This window comes from Hydra vulgaris, chromosome 04 (genome assembly GCF_038396675.1).
Source record: "Hydra vulgaris chromosome 04, alternate assembly HydraT2T_AEP".
Classification (NCBI taxonomy): domain Eukaryota; kingdom Metazoa; phylum Cnidaria; class Hydrozoa; order Anthoathecata; family Hydridae; genus Hydra; species Hydra vulgaris.
In genome coordinates this window covers 37,893,129-37,915,360 of record NC_088923.1, presented here as the reverse complement: position 1 = coordinate 37,915,360, position 22,232 = coordinate 37,893,129, and the positions used below count along the sequence as shown (strand labels likewise).

The window sequence follows — 22,232 nt, the reverse complement described above, 5'->3', positions numbered from 1 at the left end:
AATATCTTTTTAACACAAGAGTTGTTACTGATTTGAGTTACAGAAAATGAACTAATAGTTAACTTCATGCTTACTTTGAGTACTCTTCTTATAATGAGTATTCTTCACATTACGTATTCTTCTAATAATATTGTTATAACTACAGGTACAGATAAGTGATGTAAAATGTATTTACTGGTACTTTCTAATGTCAATCTTGATAGAGTACTTAAATTACGCTTACCGACAATAATAAATTCAGGGACATGTTATGAAGCTACTTCGCAAATCGAACAACATCGTATTTGAACAACATTCACTTGTTGACGAAATGATGGTTCGATATTGTGGACATCAAGGATTGAAGAAATTTATTCGTGGGAAACCAATTAGATTTGGGCACAAGCTTTGGTCATTGTGTGGTAGTAGTGGTTATTGTTTCAACTTCTCGCTGTATTGTGGAAAAGGAAAGGAACAAGTACAGAAAGCTGTGGGAACTAGAGTAGTTAATAAAATGTTGGATATTATTGAAAATCCTAGCAGTTATCAAATTTATTTCGATAATATTTTTTCAAACTATAATCTGTTTGAAGCAATAAAGGAGAAGAGTTGTAAAACAACAGGAGCCATGCAAAATAAATAGGACACTGAAATGTCCTCTAAAACCGCAGAAAGCAATTAAGAAATGTCCTTGAGGAACTTATGATTTTCAATTTCAAAATGATGAAAAAATTTTGATTGTAAGATGTAATGACAATCGGGCTGTGACAATAGAAACAAATTTTAATAAAATTGAGCCATTATCATCAGTCTCTCAATGGAGTCAAGAGAAAAAAGAAAAAGTACAAATTCCACAGACCTCTGTCATAGCAAATTAACACAAATATATGGGTGGAGTTGACCACCCTGATTGGCTTTTATAGAGGCGTGCTATTAGAGTTAAGGGAAAGAAATGGCTTCAGTTTGTTCACAAAAATAGTTTATATGTTTATTGTTAATAGATACCTTGTGAAAGCCAAAACTCATCCCAATGAAAAAAGCTCAATAAAGGATTTCAGAAGAAATATAGCACAATCTTAAATTGGGACGTGAAAAAAAGGCCAATGAGTTTACCATCTTCACCAAAAACTAATGTTACGGATTTGATGTAAAAGGTTACACTTTGGAGAAACGTAAAACCAACGGCGATGTTATAGAAAAAAAAATGTTTTAATGCCCAGTGTCCTAAAATAAGGACAGCCATTATTTAACAAACTAAGTTTTACAAAATCTTTTTAATTGTATTTTTATAAATTTCAATGTCTTATCGACCGCTTCCTTGAGTTTTACATAAAAAGTAACTAATAAATAAAAATAAATATTTTGCCGCAACAACATTTTCAGTAAAAGTAAAACTGTTAAACTTGATAACATAATATAGTTTAATAACTATATAATTTTGAAAATAATTTACTGTAATTCCGGAAAGTTCTAGAACATTTAATGACGTTAGAGATTTAATAGCTTTAATAGTTTTTACCAATAATAATTGTAAATATGTTTTTGCGGTGATTTATGACGGTGTTTTGAAGGATATTTTAGGAAAAGCATAGAGTATATATATTGAGGAAAAATTTGTAAATGGCAGAGTTTTAGTTAGGAGAAAAGATTATCGTTTATTGATTTAATTTATCTGTTTATTGATTTGTTGATTACGAGAAAAAACTACAAGCTAACCGGGCATGGAACCAAGTATGAGATTATTTGATATGTTTGAAACGTATGATGGCACTTCGGATGCTGCTGTTTGGATTCAACGAACGAAAGTGATTGCTGAGATTCAGAACTTAAAGCTTGAATTACTTTTTCCGATACTTCTCAGAGAAGCTGCTTATGCAGTGTACGATGCTTTAACCGCGGAAGATAAAAAAGATGTTGTGGAAGTCGAGCGTGTGTTATTAGCGGCGTTTTCTGTAGATACCTATACTGCATATGAACTGTTAAAAAACGAAAATTATGTGACGGAGAAAAAGCTGACGTGTTTTTGGCTGATTTAAGACGATTAGCCTATCTTGCTAAATTATCAGAGGAGTCTGTGCGTTTGGCGTTTGTTGTGGATTTGCCAGAAGTTTTATCATCAAGATTTCGAGCCGTAATGGACCCGATTGATATAATGTTACCCAGAGTGAGAGCTGCTTTGAACTGTGCAAATGTGATTGACAGTGACGCTGTTGGCGCTGTATCTAGACGCCATGCTACAAAAACCGCGTTAGTGTGTTACAACTGCAAAGGTTTGAATCACATTGCAAAGAATTGTTGGCTTGCGAATAACTTGTCACCGAAGACTGTTAGATGTTTTAAATGTGGTGAGGAAGGACACATTGCATCGAAATGCTGGAAGTTGCAGGGAAACGATTGCAGGAGCGAAGAATCTGCGCTACCTCGCTCCTGAACAACGGTGGAATGAGCGCATTATCTGTTATTCGTTTAAAAGTTAACGGTATGGTTGCGACAGCTTTAGTGGACACAGGATGTTCGAAGACGATTTTGAATAAAAAATTCCTGCACAAAAGTCAATGTAGGTACTCAAACTCTCAAAAGGTAGTAACGTTTGAAGGAAAAGTTTATCAGTGCACTGGGTTAGCGGTCGTGATTCTTGAGGCTGATGGCATTAAAGCACGTGATGAAGTTATTTTAGTGGACTTCCAATTGTTTGGAGTTGATATGATGCTTGGAATGAGTTCCATTAATTTACTAGGAGGAGTATCCATTTCTCCTTTGGGAAAAGCGAAGTTCGGATTGAGTTACTGTGGAGCATCGGCTTTGAACAAGGACAAAGTTAAGAAAATCGAAATAAAAAAGAAAGATCACGAAGCAGTTTTTAATAGTGTTGAATGGAGAGTCAAATGGAAATGGAGAGATGGAGAAAGCCCCGACCGATTGCGCAATAAAGTGGCAGAGTACAGAATTGCACAACACGCTAGAGCAGACTATGAAAACGAACTACAGGATTGGATTGATCGGAAGTGGCTGTTAGAGTATGACGAAAATGAATTGGGGCCCCCCAAAGGGCAGATTTCTTTAATGGCTGTCATTCAGAGAAACAAAGACCACAAAATCCGACCTGTTCTGGACTGGAGAGAAGCTAACGATTTCATTGAGACATCACGAGAGATGCAGATGTGTGTGTCGAAAAGCTTAGAGAATAGAGAAGAATGGGTAACAAACCAGCAATTATTGATTTACGCAAGGCTTATCTTCAACTAAAAACTGATAAATCTCTTTGGCCCTTCCAAACAGTGGTGTTTCGAAATAAAAGGTATTGTTTGACACGACTTGGTTTCGGATTGAACGTTGCGCCAATGATCATGAAATCCGTTGTGAGTGCCGTCATTGATCAAGACGAATTAGTGAAGAGTGGAACGTCCGCTTATGTTGACGACATTTTCGTAGACGAAAGTGTGGTGAGTCTTGATTATGTCAAGAGGCATTTTTTAAAATATGGTTTAGAAAGTAAAGAAGGTGAGCAGATTGGTAATGATGGAGTTCGTGTGTTAGGTTTGTGTGTGCGCAAGGTTGGTAACAAACTGATGTGGTCCAGAGGGAATCGAGTTGATGCTATCTCGCAAAAGTTAACCAGGAGAGTTGTGTTTTCAATCTGTGGACAGTTGGTAGGACATTTACCCGTGTGTGGTTGGCTGCGAGTGATTTGTAGTCTCTTGAAGAGGAAAGCTGTCAGTCTGACGAAGGGTTGGGACGAAGAAATTTGTGATGAGAACGTTAAGTGGGTGCTTAAAGAAGTATTTGCTGAGGTGGAACGTTGCGTTGCTGCTTGTGGTGATTGTGCTGTGTGTGGTGATGAGGGAAAAGTGTGGGTTGATGCCAGTTCTTTAGCGATGGGTGCTCTTATTCAAGTTGGGGAAACTACTGTGGAGGATGCAACATGGCTGCGAAAAGAAACGTCTGATATTCATATAAACATGGCAGAATTAGACGCTGTGATACGTGGAATGAATATGGCTCTGATGTGGAAGCTGAAGAAAGTGACTGTTTTTACCGATTCCGTGACAGTATTCCACGACAGTATTCCACTGGGTTTCTGACGCCCTTACAGGAAAATCAAGGTTGAGATCAAAAGCGACAAGTGAAATGCTGATTCGAAGAAGACTGAGCGTGTTGCAACAGCTAATACAATGTTAGCGTTGAGGTAAAACTCATTCCTTCTAAAGATAATTTGGCTGACGCATTAACAAGAGTTCGCAGCAGATGGCTCAACAAACTGACTGTGCCAGAGTGTCGGAATAGTTGTATGGGAATCGTAGCTACGAAGGCTGAATCTATTTCCGATATACACCAAAGAACTGGACATTTCGGAGTGAATCGAACGTTAAACTTTGTTCGTAAAGCAATTTCGACTGCTACTGAAAACGATGTTCGAAATGTGATAAAAAATTGCGAACCATGTCAGTCAATAGATCCAGCGCCAATACGGTGGGAAAAAGGGAAATTGGATGTTGAAGGAAACTGGGAGAGATTGGCCATGGACATCACGCATTATGGCACTGACAAGTTTTTGAGTCTAATTGATTGCGGACCTTCAAAATACGCGTTGTGGCGACAATTATCAAGCTCATACGGAAGTCTTGCCATAGTCCGAATACTCCGTCTTATTTTTTGTGAACGTGGAGCACCGTCTGAAATATTGACTGACAATGAGCCGACATTTAAAACTAAAGAGATAAGGAGTTTCCTTGATAGTTGGGGAGTACAAATTAGATTTAGAGCCGCTTATTATCCTGAAGGAAATGGAATTGTAGAAAGAAACCACCGTACGATCAAGAGAATAGCAGAACGATCGAAAATGTCGATACCGGAAGCACTATATTGGTACAATGTCTCAGCCGACAAAAATGGTGCAAGTCCGATGGACAAAATATACAGTTATACCATTGGTGTGAAAGGATTGGGAAAAGAGAATCTTCCTGCGCAAAATGTCACGAACAAGAGGTTTCGAATCGGCGATAAAGTCTGGCTGAAACCACCAAATGCGAGGTGCTATACAAAGTGGCAACCAGCTACGATAACTCGGAATGCGTCGAAACAAATCGTAGAAGTGAACGGCATTCCGCGTCATGTGAAACACGTTAGACCTCGAAATGATACTCATTCCTGCATTATCCCTGATGTGGAAATAGAGATGAATACTGAAACTGGTCTAGAGAACGCTAAAAATCAAGGAGAGCAAGTTAAAGATGAGACGAACGAGGAAAATGTCGAAGCTGATAGACCCCAAGAAATCGACATGCTTTTGCGACGGAGTGGTCGGGAACGGCGCATGCCTTCGAAATACTTTGATTGCTATTTGGATGATCCGTAAGGATCAAGGAGGAGTGTAATTCCGGAAAGTTCTAGAACATTTAATGACGTTAGAGATTTAATAGCTTTAATAGTTTTTACCAATAATAATTGTAAATATGTTTTTGCGGTGATTTATGACGGTGTTTTGAAGGATATTTTAGGAAAAGCATAGAGTATATATATTGAGGAAAAATTTGTAAAATGGCAGAGTTTTAGTTAGGAGAAAAGATTATCGTTTATTGATTTAATTTATCTGTTTATTGATTTGTTGATTACGAGAAAAAACTACATTTACATTACTTAGATGTTTCCATACATTTTTGTTCGCATTTTCTTTTTAAAAAAAGTTGTTTATTTATTTTTTATTTATTTATTTCGTCATTAAAAAAAGAATACAATGCCGTTTTAAATAAATAAAATTTACATGACCGGGGCTAAAAGAAGACAATATTTGCTTTATCACTACGCCCCGACGTGCTTTCAGCAGCAAGCGTGTACAATCATTAAGGTGGTAGGCCTATGAAAAATAGAGATTTTTTTATTAAAAATTGAAAAAATAGGTAATATATTGTATTTATGTAAAAATTTATCATCTATCTGCTGATATATAACTTGTTTTGGTTTTGATCAAACTAAAAGGGTTCAAAACAATATTTTATTAGCTAGTTTGTTTATTTGCCTTAGCAACGGCATAGCAACGAAAAGTTAATACACTTTTTTACCCAAATTAGATGGCCAAAATGACAAATCTTGTGAAGCTTCCAAATTAATAGTGATCTGCGGTGTTTTTGGTCATGCTTTTAAGTCATAATAATTTTAAGTCATAATAATTGTATCTTATAATAATTGTCATAATAAACTATTTATATTGTTTTTGGTATAAAAAGAAAATGTTTACATGGTCAAACCCAAAATTCAAATAAAGCATTTCATTCAATTTTATGGACTCTATGGACCTAAAAACATTTTTGTAAGTAGAAGAACATTTGAACTTTGTATAAACTCTGCAATAGTTCATTATAATGATAGTGGAGATGGGGTAAAATTTGTTTTAAGTTATTTTGGATTGTAAGGATCTGTGACTATTCCAAAACTGGTTTTAAAGGACCAAAAGCGCATTGTAAACAAGCGTTGTAAATCAACTTCAATATGCAAAAAGCAAAGAAAAAAATTTTAGATCTCTTCATAAGGAATACTTAAATACTGAAAAAACAGATTCATATAGCTCTGTTAGCTTTTAAGGAGTGTTTATTGACATAAATTTTGATTTTTAATTTTTAACTTGATTTTTCTCATTTTGAGATTTTTAGTTTTTTTTTAAACTTTAAAACATAATATCTCCAGTATAAATTAAGCAATTAAGCTCAAATTTTCAGGAGATGTTCTTCATACATGTAGAATTCATTTGTCATAGGATTTTTAAAATTTCTTTTTTGGGGGCGCTACAATGTGGTTTCATCTGCCAGAGTTTTTTCATAAAAATATATATTCAAGTTTAAAAGTCAATATAATCTGAACTAGGGGGGCAAATTTAAAAATCCTATGACAAATGAATTTTGTACATATATAGAACTACCATACCAAATTTGGAGTATTGATTTATTGTCATTTTTGAGAAATTGTGTTTTGAAGTTTTCGTTTTTTTCACACTTTTTAATAAAATTTTGAGGCAAGTGAGACACTTTTTGATATATTTTTTTGATTTTATGTTTAGTTGTATAATTATTGTTAACAACTGCTTAGTTTTATTGTAAATATAAATTTGATGCTAATAAAAAGGTTTACATAGGCCTACCACCTTAAAATGTAAACATAAAATTACTTTGTACGATATAAAAAACAAATACAAATTTTACAAGTATGTTAAGATCAGTAACTAATCTATAATCAAAAGAAAATCGTAAACAAAAGATAAAAAAATAATAATAATAATTACACCCAAAAATTAAAAATAAGTTAATAGGAGAATTTAAGGAAAATTTAAATTAAAGACCAGTTAAAAAGATAGTTGTTAAAAAAGAAAAAAAAAAAAAAAGAAGACGAAATAAAGAATCTTAAAAAGAATTTAATTTAACATCGTTAAGAAGATTTTGTTTTAGTTTTTGTTTAAATAGAGAAAGCGAAGAACAATTTTTCAGCTGGTTATTTAACAAAGTGTTCCATATTTTAGGACCTCTGATGGCAATAGAAAATTTAGTAACCAAACAGTGCATTTTAGGTTGTTCATAATTGTAATTGGAAAATCTTGTAGAGTACTCGCGGTTAATTTTACTGAAAAGTGTATTAAATATTATAGGAGTTACTTTATTATGAAATTTGTACATAAATATAAGAATTTGATTAAGGTTCAACTGAAAAACATTAAGTTATGTAATTAATTAAGCTATTATGTAATGATTTTTAAATAGTTCTTTAGAATGTGTAAAACGACCTGCACCTGAAATAATTCTGACAGCGTGTTTTTGTCTACTAAGCAATTTTTTAACTTTACTTACATTAGAGCTGCACCATGCAATATTTGCATAGTTTATATAACAATGTATGAGGAAGAAATATAAGGTTTTTAAACAGTTTTGGTTTAATAATTGCTTAGCTTTGTATAGAATGCCAATATTTTTTGAAATTTTATCTTCTAACGTTCTTATGTGTTCTCTCCATGTCAAGTTTTCGTCAAGTATCACTCCAAAAAACTTTAATGATGACTCTCTAATTATTTTAGAGTTACCAATATTAAGATCAGGAAGTTTTAATGGAATATTGTCTTTATTGTGAATTCTATGAAAAAAAGTATACTTAGTTTTATTTAAATTTAAGGACAATTTGTTTGCCTTAAACCATTCCGCTAGATTTAAAAATTCCTAGTTTACTATTTTAAATAAAAGGTTGACATTTCCATTAGAATAAAATAAGTTCGTGTCATCTGCAGATAAAACTGAATTTAAAATGTTTGAAAACTTATGGAAGTCGTTTACATAAATAAGGAATAACAGTGGACCCAGAATGAGCCTTGGGGAACACCGCAAGTTATAGTCAAGTAATCAGTTTTTCCTTCTTCATGTATTGTTATGTATTGTTTTCAATTGCTTAGATAACTTTTGAGCCATTCTAAATATGTGCTTTTAATTCAATAACTTTCAAATTTTTTTATAAGAATGCTATGGTCTACTGTATCAAAAGCTTTGCTAAGATCTATAAAAACTCCGAGGGTAAACTTACTTTCGTCAAATGCTTTAAATATATCGTGAACAATATTAATAATGGCATGGTCAGCTGAAATCCAAACTGTTTATTATATAGAATATTATTTATATTTAGAAAAGTTATAATTCGGTTATACATAATTCGCTCTAAGATTTACGAGAAGCAAGGAAGAATTGAAATTGGTCTGTAATTTTCAGGATTAGAAATGTCTCCTGATTTGAAAATAGGTATGACCCTCGCAATTTTAAGTTTCTCCGGATGAATACCGAGTTTTAAAGATTGATTAAAAATATGTAAAAGAGGAATTGTTATGTATTTTATCGATTTTTTAATTGCGTTACTACTAATATTATCATACCCCACACTTTTGTTTAGATTTAAAAGATATACTGCATCTAAGAGTTCCTTTTCAGTAATTTCATAATTATCCATCTCAGAGGTATTATTAGGAGTAAAATATGACTCAAAGTTTACTTCAGTAGTTTCTATTTTTGACGCTAAAGTGAAACCTACACTCTTAAAATATTGATTAAGTGTTTCAGCAATTAAAGATTTATTTGTAATAGTTATTCTTTCAACGTTTAGATTTATAGGAAGACTATTTCCGTCAGTTTGTTTCATGCCAATTACATCCTTAATTATGCTCCAAGTATTTTTTGGATCATTTTTATGTTTTATTAAATGCTCGGTATAGTAATATTTCTTTGATTTCTTAATAACCATCTTAAAAACACGTTTATAATTTTTGTAATTAGCTTCATTCTTGAAAGTTTTTTTTTTGAGATACTTATTATATAATCGTTGCTTTTTTTTGACGACTTTATAATTCCAGGCGTTATCCATGGATTTAATGTTGTTGTTTTTTTCACACATTTTGTAACTACAGGAAAAGCCGTATTGTAAAGTTGCTGTAATTTATCAATAAACTTATCGTATGCTTTATCTGTGTGTTCAATATCAAGGAGGGCATCCCAATTTAAATCTGATAAAAGAGTATTAAAATTTCTCATGGATTTTTCATTTATATTTGGCGTAAATTTTTTAACGTTTTGTGCATAAATATTATCACATTTTTGTGAGATAACAAATACAGGAAAGTGGTCTGAAATGTCGCATTTAAATATATCTGTTTTTATTTTTGATTTGAAGTCATTGGTGATTATTTGATTAATAATTGTTGCGCTTTCTCGAGTAATTCTTGTGGGTTTATTAATTAGTGGAATATAGCCTTTCTGATATATGACGTTAAAGAAATTATTAATATTTGTATTTAAATGACGCAAGTTCATGTCAAGGTTAAAATCACCTACAAAATAAATGCTTTTATTTTTGCTTAATTTATTTTTAATTATGTTTTTAATATGATTTTCGAATTGTTTTATTGAGCCGGAAGGTGGTCTGTATAAAACGTGGATGATAATGTTTTTTGTGGTTTTATTTATTATTTCCACACATAGCGATTCACAATCATTAGTGGTTGAGCACAAATCTTTTTTTAGCTTGTATGACAAAGAATTACTAATAAATACACACAAACCCCCTCCTTTTTTCCCAGATCCTCTAAATTGATGACTCACTTTATAATTTGGTTGCTGAAAATTTGTAATTGTCTCGATATATTATTCATCAGTACACCATGTCTTGCTGAGACTAATAATTTAAAATTAAGTTTAACCTCGCATAAAAATTGAAAATGAATTTGCATCTAGTCCTTGCATTATGTTTTCAGTTTTAGGGTCATAATATAAAGTATTAATATTTTGAAATACTTTGTTATTATTAAAAAAATTAATATCCGGGTCAGAATGTCTATCAAGAAGTATCCTATTTTTATTTTGTAATGAATTAAATTCTGAGTTAAGTGTAACATTATCTTCATTCATAGGTAGGGTATTTTTTATAAACTGTTAAATCATATTTTTCCAAAAAAAAAAAAAAAATTAATAATAATAATAATAAAAAAATAATAATTTAAAAAAAATAATTCTAAATATAAATGATAAAGTAATTAAGCACTCGCTTTATTTTTCCTAAATTCTCTAACTATAAGTTTATCATATTTTATAGAAGAATATTTACCATTTTTTCTATGCATCTTTATTTCTTCTACGAGTTTTTTCCTTATGACCATTGTTTCAAAAGAGAAGTCTTCTTTTATTTTGTCTTTGTAATGTAGAATTTTAACAACAATTGTTCTAGTTTTATTTTCTTCTTTTTTTCCAACTCTGTGAGCCCTCTCGATATCAACGTTCTTAATATTTAATTCGTTTTCAAATAAAATTAATAATTTTTTTTCAGTTTCATCCCAGGTTTCTTGATCGTTTTCGGGAAGCCCGTCGATGCAAAGATTTTTCCTTCTGAGTCTATCTTCGAGCTGTCGTTATTTATTCTTTTCCTCTTCACCTATACTGTTTTTGTTTTTAATTTTCTTTTCTAATTATATAAAAAGGGCAAAGCGGGACAGTTAAAAAGCAGCTATTATTCGTTGATTGTGAAGCTTTAAAAGTGATTAAAAAAATGACGGCATTTTATCATTTAAACATGCATGTTTTAACGAATAACTGTTTTAACGAAATAACTGTTTTAACTGAATAAATGTTTTAACGAATAACTGCTGCTTTTTAACTGTCCCGCTTTGTCCTTACTTTAAAGTCTTAACGTATGTTCAGACATTAAAATCTCAAAAAAGTAGCATACCCATACAAATTACACGTCCATACACCCATACATCACAAAAAAAAAAAAGGAAACAACTAAAATTAAAAAAAACTTTTAGTGTTTAATTATAATAATTTAAGTAGGGCAAAATTAGTATATATTTTTAAATTGGTAACTACTACTAAATTTAAAATTACAATAATGTAAAGAAAAAAAGTTTAATTCCAGATATTTTTTTTAAAACCATATTCGAAAAGAACATGAAAAATACTGCCTGAAAAATATAAAATTTATAAAATAAGCAAATTAGCAATAGTTAGACAAGATAAATCTTTTGTCGTTGTATCGCAATGTAGTCGAAAATACGCAAATTCTGTTTTTCGCAAACTCAATGATGCATTTTGGTACTTTTAATTCATTTTGGTACTTCTAAAATTAATTTTTTTTTACAATAGTGAAGCTCAATAATTTAAAATGTTTTATCAAAAAAAAATTTTTTTTTAGCTGAGATATAAGCCTTTAGGCATAATTGTCCTATTATGCTCCGCTCTACCATACACACAAAAATATATATTTATGCGTGTTTTTATATATATATATATATATTTGTATCTAAAAACACAACAACTATAAGGCATTTTAAAGTGATGTCAATGTTTTATCTATTTTGTTTTCACCGATCCAAAACGGTAGCTGTGTTGTAGCAAAGATGATGACGTATTTCCGACTGCGAGTGAAAGTAACAAGGAAGGGGTGGAGGGTGAGAAGGGGCTTGATGAGAGTTATGATCAATTTTAAAAAGCTTTTATACTGAAATATAATTTTTTTTTTAATTCTAAACTATAAGTTTTTTTGCCGAAATATAAGTTAATTTGCGCCGAATTCAAAGTTAATTAAAGGTTAGAAATATTGCAAATATGCCAAGGTTACAGCTATATATAAGAAAGCAAATATTTGCACCAATCAGATTAATAAACTTTATTTTATGATTTCTTTAATTTGTACATTTCACCTTATTTAGTTTATTTTGTTCATTTCATATATTTTATTTAAATAAAAGACAAAATGATATACAAGGGCTTGCCAAAATTTCTAAGTTTTTGCCGTACGCACTTTATGGATGAGCCCAAGCTTGACGTTAATCTTCGATTTTGTGTTTTTATATTTGGTGCTAACATTTAATTTTTACATATTTTATGAAACAGTTAATGATATATATTTTTTTGTACAATAAGCATAGAAAACTTCATTCTTTTATATATACTTGTTACAATTGTTTATACTCCATTATTTATATAAACTTTTATAAAAAATTATAATATTACAGAAATCAAGAAATTATAAATGTAAAATAATAAGACAATAATTTCAGAACTGTGCAAAAAAAATGCTGATTTTAAATCAACTATAATACTACAACTCCATATTATTTTAGCTTTAATTTTCTTTATTAAAATAAAAAAAAGTTTGCTCATCTAAGAAAACTGAAGATTTTAAGATTCTTTAAACTGCAAAAGCAGTCAAAAAACTGAATTCACTATTAAAACATAGTTTAAAACATAATTTACAATTTAAAAAACACAACTATATCTCAAGGACATTTAAAACTTATCAAGGTTATTTTTTAATACATTTTAATGAATGATGAAAAAAAAATTTTTTTAAAACGTTCTGTATTTAAAGTAAAAACTATATGAAAAAATTTCTTGCTAAAAATATAAACAGCCGAAATTATGTTAAAATCATCAGTGGATGGTTCCTTATATAAAGAAATTTAACTTTAATTTTTTTTTTGTTTTGTGTGAATATTGTAGTAAATTTTAAAAAACATAAGTCTATATAAATTCAAAAACTATAAAAACGATATATTTTCAATCAAAATACCACTTAATAAAATAACAATAAAAACAAAAATGCATCATAAATCTTCTGAAAAAACGACGACAAAAAACGACGTTAAGTGTTTATTAAAACTGTCATACATTTTAACATTCAAATGATGATACAGACTGTACATGCCATTATTATTATGTCTTGTTTTAACACAAAAATTTAAATAAGTTCAAAATAAAAATAAAAACAACTCCAAAAACTTTTAGATACAATTTGGATAACGTTGTACAGAATTTTTTTCTAATCTAAAAAAAGTAAAAAAATGCCATTTGAAGGAAAAAATGTTCAAATATACTTCAAAAATACTTTAAAGAAATTTAAAATAAACTTAAAAAAAAAATCAATGCAAAAACATTTTAAATGAAGGAATCAATTTTAAATTAAAAATTGAAAATATTAAAAAACGTACCTTGGGGAGTACACTAAGAGCCGTTCCCCTAGGCGGACGACTTATAGTGTACTCTTCAATAACCCCCCAAGGTGAATTTTAATCAAAAATTAATCAGCAAATTTGGGCCTTTAGCTGGCAGTTGGCAAATGTCAGCTAAAGGCTGATATTTTTTTTTGTGTGGAAATTTATAGACAATCAACACAATTTCCATCAAAATTTATTTTTTTTGAACCAATAACATTTGCTCAATTTAAACTTATGTTTAATAACTTGTATATATATAAATAATTAAAAACTATATTTTTATATTGAATTTACAATCAAAAATCAAAAACTTGATTAATTTTATTTCATAAGTTCAAACTTAGTCAAGAGGCATGACCTAAAATCTCATATTGCACTACGTTGGTTCTATCAATTTTGTTTTAGAGATTTTAACTTCACTGAAAAAGGTCCTGGTCTTCCACCTGACTTAAATAACATTGTCTCAATAGCACTAGTTAAACTGAATCCTCAAAAAAGGGGTTGAGAAGAATCTTTGCACTTTGGTGTATCAGTATAAACTTTTTTTAAGCCAGATAATTACCTGCGGTTATAATCACAGTTTGGTAGCAATTGGAAGGTATCATTCATGACAAATTGAAAAAGTTAATTCTAAAGCCTGAAAATTTCAATAGAAATAATCCTATTCTGCTTCATGATAATGTTTGGATGCATATTGCAAAACAAGTCTAGATAAAAAAAAACTTGGTTATAAAGTCATTCCTCATTCTCTATACTGGCTTTGACCTGGCCCCAACCAATTACCTTCAAGCATCTTGATGAAATCATAGCAAACAAGAAATTTAATTCTATAGAAGACGTAAAAAATGACTTTAAAAATTGCTTTGAGCCCAGAAGGTATCTTATAGAAAGAATATTTTTATTCTAACAGCATAAAAAAATAGTTGAAGATAGCAAAAGTACAAAAAAATCAAATGGAAAATATTTAGATTATCACTAACAAAAACTTATTTTCTGAATGACTAAACAATAATAACCGTATATTTTAAAATGAAATCAATATTAGTTTTATTATCATTTTTAACATTACTTTGTTATTAAACTCTTTTAACAAACTATTTTTAAATTCGAAAAAAGCAATAGCAAATGCAAGGATTTAATTCTGAGAATATAAGATTTTTTAAGCCAAATTGTATGTTGACAAATAGAAATATTTAAATTCACCTTTGAATTTGTTATTAGGATCTAAAACTGAGATCATGTCTAAAGGATTTAATTTTACAAACTACCGGTGTAAGGATGTTTACTCTTTGCAATATTCTAAACTATAATAAAACTTGCTTCTGTTTTTAATATTTAATTATTTGATGGAAAATGTAACATTTAATTGTTGATTTTTAAATATTGTTTTGAGCAAATTTTATTTTTTCTATAACATGAATTTAATGGGTATTTTCCTCAGTATGGGTATATTCCTCAAAAAAATACATGATACATTTATTGTTATAAAGGTTATATTAATAGTTTTGATTAGGGGGTTCATTTGCAACAACACAAAGGTAACCAACAACTAATATGTAATATATCTATACTAACATGTAGTTGTTTATATAAGTGCAAAAGTTCATTTTCTGTTTTATTTAAATTTATTAATCATTTAAATTAATATCACTAAATTAATACAAAGAGATTTAGTGTAGCAACTGTATTTATAGAAACTCCTAAAAAGAAAATTTTGTTGTTGTTGTAATTCACCTCCCTAAGGCCAAGAAGGCCACTACAGATGAGGCTACTTGTGGTTATAACCCTCTCCCAATTCTATAACTGCAAAACACGAACCTTGACAAGCAAGTACTGCGCTTTTTGCAATTTTTTATTGTGACATTATCAGTCTCTCATTATTCGCTGCACAAAGAAATATGTTGAGCGCAGTACTACCAGGGACGTGGACGTTTGTATGTGACGATTACATTCCCTCTACACGAATGATCAAATTTTCTGCGATAATGGAAGTTACCATTAATTAAAAACAAAATTTAAATAATACATCTTTATAATTTATTGGCACTGCCTCCTAATCTCCCAATACAAAGTTATCAGGTTTTGAAGCGCAAAGCAAAAAAGCTCACGGGTCAGAGGGCCTATTTTTTCAAAGGGCCTGGGGCTGTAGTCTTTATCAGCCCCCGCTTTAATATGATCCTGATAAAAAAAATTTAATTAGTTTTTTCTGAAAGTATCATTAAATTTATATTTATATAATTACATTAAATTTATTATATTGCTTATTATATTAGAACTTGGTTTTACAAAGGACATTTATATTAACCACAGAAAGAACCTTGTCTAATTAGGATTTAGGATGGCTATTAATGGATTGGGACTCAAATAGTTTTAAATATTCCACTTGTTAATGATTTTGATATCCTACAGCATTTGTTGAGTATTGTTGAGTCAGATAATGCCTCACCTATTATCTGTAATATAATAGCTGCACCACTACTAGAGCAAAATGAGTTTCAAGGTTTGCAAACAACACAAGATTGGAATACACATGGAATAAAGAATAGAGACTGATAATGTCACAATAAAAAATAATCATAGCATTAATAAAATGTAATGATGATAAAGTGGTTTTGATAGTACTTAATGAAAAATGAAATAGTATTAAATTATGTTAATTGATGATTGATAATAATTAAATTATGTTAACTACATGTTGTCTCCATTAACTTCATAGCATCTGTGAGTTTATATCATATCAAAACAGAGGCAGCAGCATAGACTTATTTGCAGTCACAAATTAACACAAAAGTTAAAGTCAGGGGAGTCAATTGAAAAAGCAGAAATGCTATTTCTAAAAAAAGTTTGTGGATGTTATCTCATGAACTTTTATGGACAAGAGGAGTAGCAACAAAGGTTATCTTTTTTTTATGTTATTTTTATATAAATTATATAAATATACATTAGATACATTTGATGGATTCATAATAATGTTTTTGTACCTTTTTTTAAAAGTAATCAAGAAATTACTGTTACTTACTAATTCAATAGATAAATAGATATAAATAACATAAATTAATATAAACTTACATAAATTAGTAGCAAAAATTATTTAAGTTATAACTTACTAGCTATTTATATAGTATACTTAATACTTTTTAACTTTTCTCCACTTTATTATCAGAGTTTCCCACTTTGTGCTCAGTAAGTAATGATGAAAAGTTTGATAGGATTTTAATTAGTTTGAATAATTTTTACATTTCAAAAAAGATAGGTTTAGTGCAAATATATAATATGCTGATTACATATATACTTATATATATATATATATATATATATATATAATATACTGATTCCGACTTATATATTATTTGAGGATACTACTTTACAATTTCTGTCATGGGGTTATGGTTATACATACATGCACACATACATATATATGTACGTATGTATGTAAATAAGTAAGTATGTATGTATGTATATATATATATACCTATTTGTGTGCATGTGTGTGTGTGTGTGTGTGTGTGTGTGTGTGTGTGTGTGTGTGTGTGTGTGTGTGTGTGTGTGTGTGTGTGTGTGTGTGTGTGTGTGTGTGTGTGTGAAGTTTTAAAACAGAGCTGAAGAAAAAAACAAAATGAAAACAGAATTTTTATACTTTTTTATTTGTAATTTTAATGTTTTTAACTGTTCAAATGTTGTTGGTTTTTTCTATTCCAGAATGCTGATAAGATGTTGTATTTGGAATCTGTTGTTTGTGTAGACAAATATTTTTTATTATTTAGGTGACTTTGATTTAGTTCTTGTATTAGTCATTTTATTCTTGCTCCTTGAATATATCAATTAAAAAAACAGTTCAAAAAAACTTTTATAATTACATTTGCAACTTTCACTAGATTTCATCAAATCGGCTTCCACATAGCTTCTGATGTGCTTCTATCACATCCAATGGATAGAAGTCGAAACAATATACACACTCCTGTTTCTAAAATAGTAACAACTTGAGTAAAAACAAAATTACAAATTAGAAAAAAAGTTCAATCATCAATAATTAACTCAATTAAATTTTTACCCTCTAACCCAGCGGCCACAAGAAATGATTTATAAAAAGACATCTATAAAACGTATTAAAATGTTTTAACACAAATTTTAGATATTTATTAAATGTCTTATGACTACTGGGAAGCATTTAAGCTTAAAGGGATCCCAAACCTCCAAGACACACTGTGTTCAAATTAAACAGAATCCTACAAAAAAATGCTTGGGCTAAATTTTTTTTAAATTAAAACAAAAGTATAAATGAATGCCAGGAAAAATAAACTTTTTTTTTAGTTAAAGCTTAGCTTCTCTGTTTTGTTGTTGGCCAAATAGTCTTCATAATATACGCCGCAATTTACAGACTTGAAAATTTATTTAAGTGCTTTTTATTCCCAAGAGTTTTAGTACATGACGTCATTGATTTTTTTGTTTGTGTATATAATTGATCTTTTAAACAAACAAAAAAATCAATGACATCATGTACAAAAATCTTAGGAATAAAATGCGCTTGAATAAACTGTCTGTAGATTGCAGCGTATATTACGAAGACTATTGCCCTACAACAAAACAAAGAAGGTAAGCTTCGACTAAAAAAAAAGTTTTTTTTGTTTACTCTTGGTATGGATTTATAGTTTGTTTTAATCAAAACTATATAGCCTAAATTTTTTTTTTTTACCATTCTCTTTAATATGAACACATGTCTCGGAGGTTTGGGACAAAGAAACATTCTCTGTTATTTGCTAAGATACTCAGAATACTCAGCTCACAAACTAGAGATTCGAGATTCAAATTAACCCTATGCCTGTGGAAGTACCCTTCTTAGCCTGTTTCTCAACACAGTGACCTTGTTTAATCAGGCTTTTAAACTTAAGAGTATTGAGGTAAAAATAAAAAAATGAGCAGCTTCCTTGATTGTAGTACTTTGGAGCCCTCAGGAGCCTTGAGGAAGTGAACTTAATTAAAAAATAAAGTAAGAAATGACTTATAAAATGCAAATTTAAAAATTTTCCCACAATTTTAAATTGATTTTTTAAAGATTCAAGGAAACTTGTGAATGTTTACCTGTGGAGATGTTGGAGTAGATTTGACATCTCGCTGACGTTTGACAACCTCAGTAGTCAGATCTATTGGTTTGTACTAAAGGCAAACATTAAAATATTTATGTTTATTAGTTTGATGATTAAAACATTCATGTAACATCTTCTATGATTTTAGTTAGACAAAAAAATACAAAGATTATATTATCAACATACTATGTCAAAGTTAGAATCAGAAATGCTTGAGTGAAATGATTGGTGTTTCTGAAAAAAAACAAAAAAAACATTTTGTGAAAACAATTATAATAATGATATAACTACTTTTAAATAATAATTAAAAAAAATAAAACCCTTCTAATCATACTGTTTGCTTTTCAACACTTTTAGCACCATCACGCACAACAGTACCACCATCACACACTAAGCCACTTGGTGGATATTTGTTTAGTTTTATAGGAGAGAATGCGCAAGGCTCTTGTGAAAACTAAAACAAAAATCAACAGATATAAATGATATATATATATATATATATATATATATATATATATATATATATATATATATATATATATATATATTTATATATATTATAAATATAACATTACTATAACAATAAAAAACTAAAAAACATTTAACTTTTGGGTGTGCATTTGACATGACAAATATTGTAATATAAACTGCACATCCACAAAGAAACTTATGTGTTGAAATAACAAACCTTTATTGGTAAATTAGTAAAATGAACAGGTGTTTTATTAATTTCCTAAAAAAAAATATTAATTACAATAAAGTAATAATTATATCTATTAACTAATTTGAAAATGTCATACTGGTTAATGACTATAAAGAAAAAGTTAGTGTAAAAGGTTTTTTTTAGAGATTTTCAATCAGACAATATATATTTTTTTAAATTCTATAAGTAGTTTTCTACTTAAAACATATCAGTAAACTGCACTTATAAAGAAGTAATTACATGATATAACATGAAATAACACAGGATATAACACAAAATAACACAGGATTTAACACAAAATGAAAAAACTAGAAAATAAAAACAAACATATATATATATATATATATATATATATATATATATATATATATATATATATATATATATATATATATACACATATATATATATATGTATATTTTGTGTTATTTGTAATATTTAAAAAATTTTATTTAATTCCAATTTTCAATTTTTTTTATTTATTAATATTTATTTTCAATTTACGATGCCCCAAGTAATTTTTTTTTTTAAGAACTTCCGGTTCATTCCAATTCCCTGATTCCATAATTGACAATTAACAATATGACAAAGACTTTCTTTTCTCTAAAATTTAACTGTTAAATAATTTTTATTCCTCTGAAATTAATTCATTAAGTAAACCAAGATGAATGTTTTAAAAGTAAAAAAGTTTCAAAAAAACCTTTAAACTTTTATTTGAAAAAAACAAAGATGATCTCTAGAAAAATATTTTGCAATTAATTTTGTTTTTATAGCAAAAAATAGTTTGAAAATATCTGAAAAGAGAAAGAAAATACCTAAATACCAATTTTTCAAGTATTTTTTTGTAAATTATATTAGAATCTACATTCAAAATGTATGTAAACTAATTTTCATGAAAATCTGTTAATTGTATAATATTCTCAAAATATACCATTAACATCGTACCTTACATTGTTTATATACTTTTAAAAGCAATAAACATTAAATTTTAACATTGATAGTTAATATTGATGACTTCAATTGATAATAAATAGCAGGATTTTTAATTGAAACTTAAAAAAAAAATCAGAAAAACTTCAACATAATAACAGAGAAATTTAAAAGAAAAAACAGAGAAATTTAAAAGAAAGAACAGAGAAACTTAGACAAGAAAACAAAGAAATCCAACAGTAAAAGATGTAATTCCAGCAGCATTTAAAACTTTTGTATGTCCATAATAGATTTCTTTCATGAATCATTTGTTTTTTCAAATTCTGTTATTACTCAATTTAAAGATAATTATTTTAAAACTTGTTTCAAAATCTTTGAATATTTAAAAGAAAACATCATTTTACAGAAAACTATTTTACTATTATTGCTAATTTTAAAATTTTTAAAATTTCATATTTTGTTAAAATCTTTTTAATAATTATTGGTTTTTTAAAAAACAACAAAACAAAGTAGATCCAGATAAAACTAATTTAAAATTTAAAAAAGAAAAAAAAAGAAAACTGTTTTAATGTCTAAAAGTAATTTTTTTTTTAATTTTTATTTTTTGTTAATTCACCTCCCCAAGGCCTAGAAGGCCACTACAGATGAGGAAGCTACTTAATTGTGGTTATAACCCCTTAATTGTGGTTATAACTCAACTCTATAACTCCGAAGCACAAACCTTGACAAACAAGGCCGCTGCGCGGAAAAACAAGTTAAGCGCAGTACTACCAGGGTCGTGACGGGGATCAAACTCGGAACCTCTTGCTTATGAAGTGAGCACTCTACCACTACACCACTAACACATTAATGCAATGGCGGTGTAGCAGTAGAGCACTTATTATTAAGATATATCATAATAATTAACATAAAATAATTAAATACCAATTCTTTTTTTAATTCAGCACATTGATTATTTAATTTGTCACATTGACTTTGAAAATAACAAGATGTTTCAGCAAACTAAAAACGACATAAAACAGTATACAAATTACCAACTATATAACTATTCTTAATTAATAATTACAATAACTAATTACAAATAGTCACATAAAATAAGACTTACGGATTCTTTTTCTTTGTTTGCAAATTTTAACTTCTGCTCTAAATCTTTTATTTTGCTGTTCAAAACTATTTGTTGATTTATCTATTTCAATAAATAACAATTCAAAATACTTTAACTATTTAAACAATCATAAATCAAATTTCAAAATTTTTTAAAAATAGCTAACTTTTAAAAATTATTTTTTCAATTAAAATTTTATTTATTTTATTTTCTGTTCAGGTGTATTAAGGTGTGTACTTTAAAATGCCTTCTTTATTCCCAGATAAAATCACAATTTTTTTTTTGAGGAAAAAAAATCTGCTGTATGTGTCACTTACAGCATACACTTATGTATTTTGGACAAGTCCAAACCCAAACCTTAAATGAATTCTTTTTAATCAAAAAGATTACCTTCCCTAGCCTAAATCCGTGTTAATAAAAATATATATATATATATATATATATACATACATATATAAATGTATACATTTATACATACATATATGTATACATATATATACATACATATAGACATATGTATATAAATATATATATATATACAATATATATCTATATATATATGTATATATATCTATATCTATATATATCTATATATATATATATATATGTATATATATATATATATATATATATATAAATATATATATATATATATATATATATATATATATATATATATATATATATATATATAAATTAACAAAAAGTTATATAAATTAAAAAAAAACTTTTTGATGGTACTTAAAGTTTCATGCTCATATTATTAAATCGAATTATTTCAGACATTAAAATTAAGAAAAAATGGTTTTTTTTTAATTTAAATATATGGCTGATGAGTGCCAAAAAAAGCATGAAACTTTAAGTACCATCAAAAAGTTGTTTTATTTCATCTAACCTTTTTTTAATTTATTTAATGATCTATTTTGT

The 22,232-nt window shown here is 28.5% G+C and overlaps 3 protein-coding genes across 4 annotated transcripts in view; 2 read left to right on the top strand and 1 right to left on the bottom strand.

Annotated features, from left to right (window-relative positions):
* The first annotated feature begins 250 nt into the window (after window positions 1-250).
* Window positions 251-622, top strand: LOC136079387 (piggyBac transposable element-derived protein 3-like). Its single transcript, XM_065795122.1, has one exon. The coding sequence runs from the start codon at window positions 251-253 to the stop codon at window positions 620-622; it is 372 nt and encodes a 123-aa protein (XP_065651194.1).
* Window positions 623-4,267: 3,645 nt separating this feature from the next.
* Window positions 4,268-5,335, top strand: LOC136079386 (uncharacterized). The gene has a single exon (XM_065795121.1). The coding sequence runs from the start codon at window positions 4,268-4,270 to the stop codon at window positions 5,333-5,335; it is 1,068 nt and encodes a 355-aa protein (XP_065651193.1).
* Window positions 5,336-13,138: 7,803 nt separating this feature from the next.
* Window positions 13,139-22,232, bottom strand: part of LOC136079795 (uncharacterized) — a 30,458-nt gene continuing 21,364 nt past the window's right edge. For both annotated transcript variants that reach the window (XM_065796249.1, XM_065796248.1), the window contains 8 exons: window positions 21,306-21,386; window positions 21,125-21,202; window positions 19,256-19,300; window positions 18,902-19,021; window positions 18,754-18,801; window positions 18,563-18,637; window positions 17,341-17,447; window positions 13,139-13,313 (listed from right to left, as the gene is read on the bottom strand). In XM_065796249.1, the coding sequence (XP_065652321.1) occupies window positions 17,355-17,447; window positions 18,563-18,637; window positions 18,754-18,801; window positions 18,902-19,021; window positions 19,256-19,300; window positions 21,125-21,202; window positions 21,306-21,386 (540 nt within the window). In that variant the 3' untranslated portion in view covers window positions 13,139-13,313; window positions 17,341-17,354. The remainder of the gene's footprint in view (window positions 13,314-17,340; window positions 17,448-18,562; window positions 18,638-18,753; window positions 18,802-18,901; window positions 19,022-19,255; window positions 19,301-21,124; window positions 21,203-21,305; window positions 21,387-22,232) is intronic.

Bases quoted from the DNA above. Each gene is read 5' to 3' on its own strand.
- LOC136079386 (XM_065795121.1), top strand. From the start codon at position 4,268: ATGGGAATCGTAGCTACGAAGGCTGAATCTATTTCCGATATACACCAA.
- LOC136079387 (XM_065795122.1), top strand. From the start codon at position 251: ATGAAGCTACTTCGCAAATCGAACAACATCGTATTTGAACAACATTCA.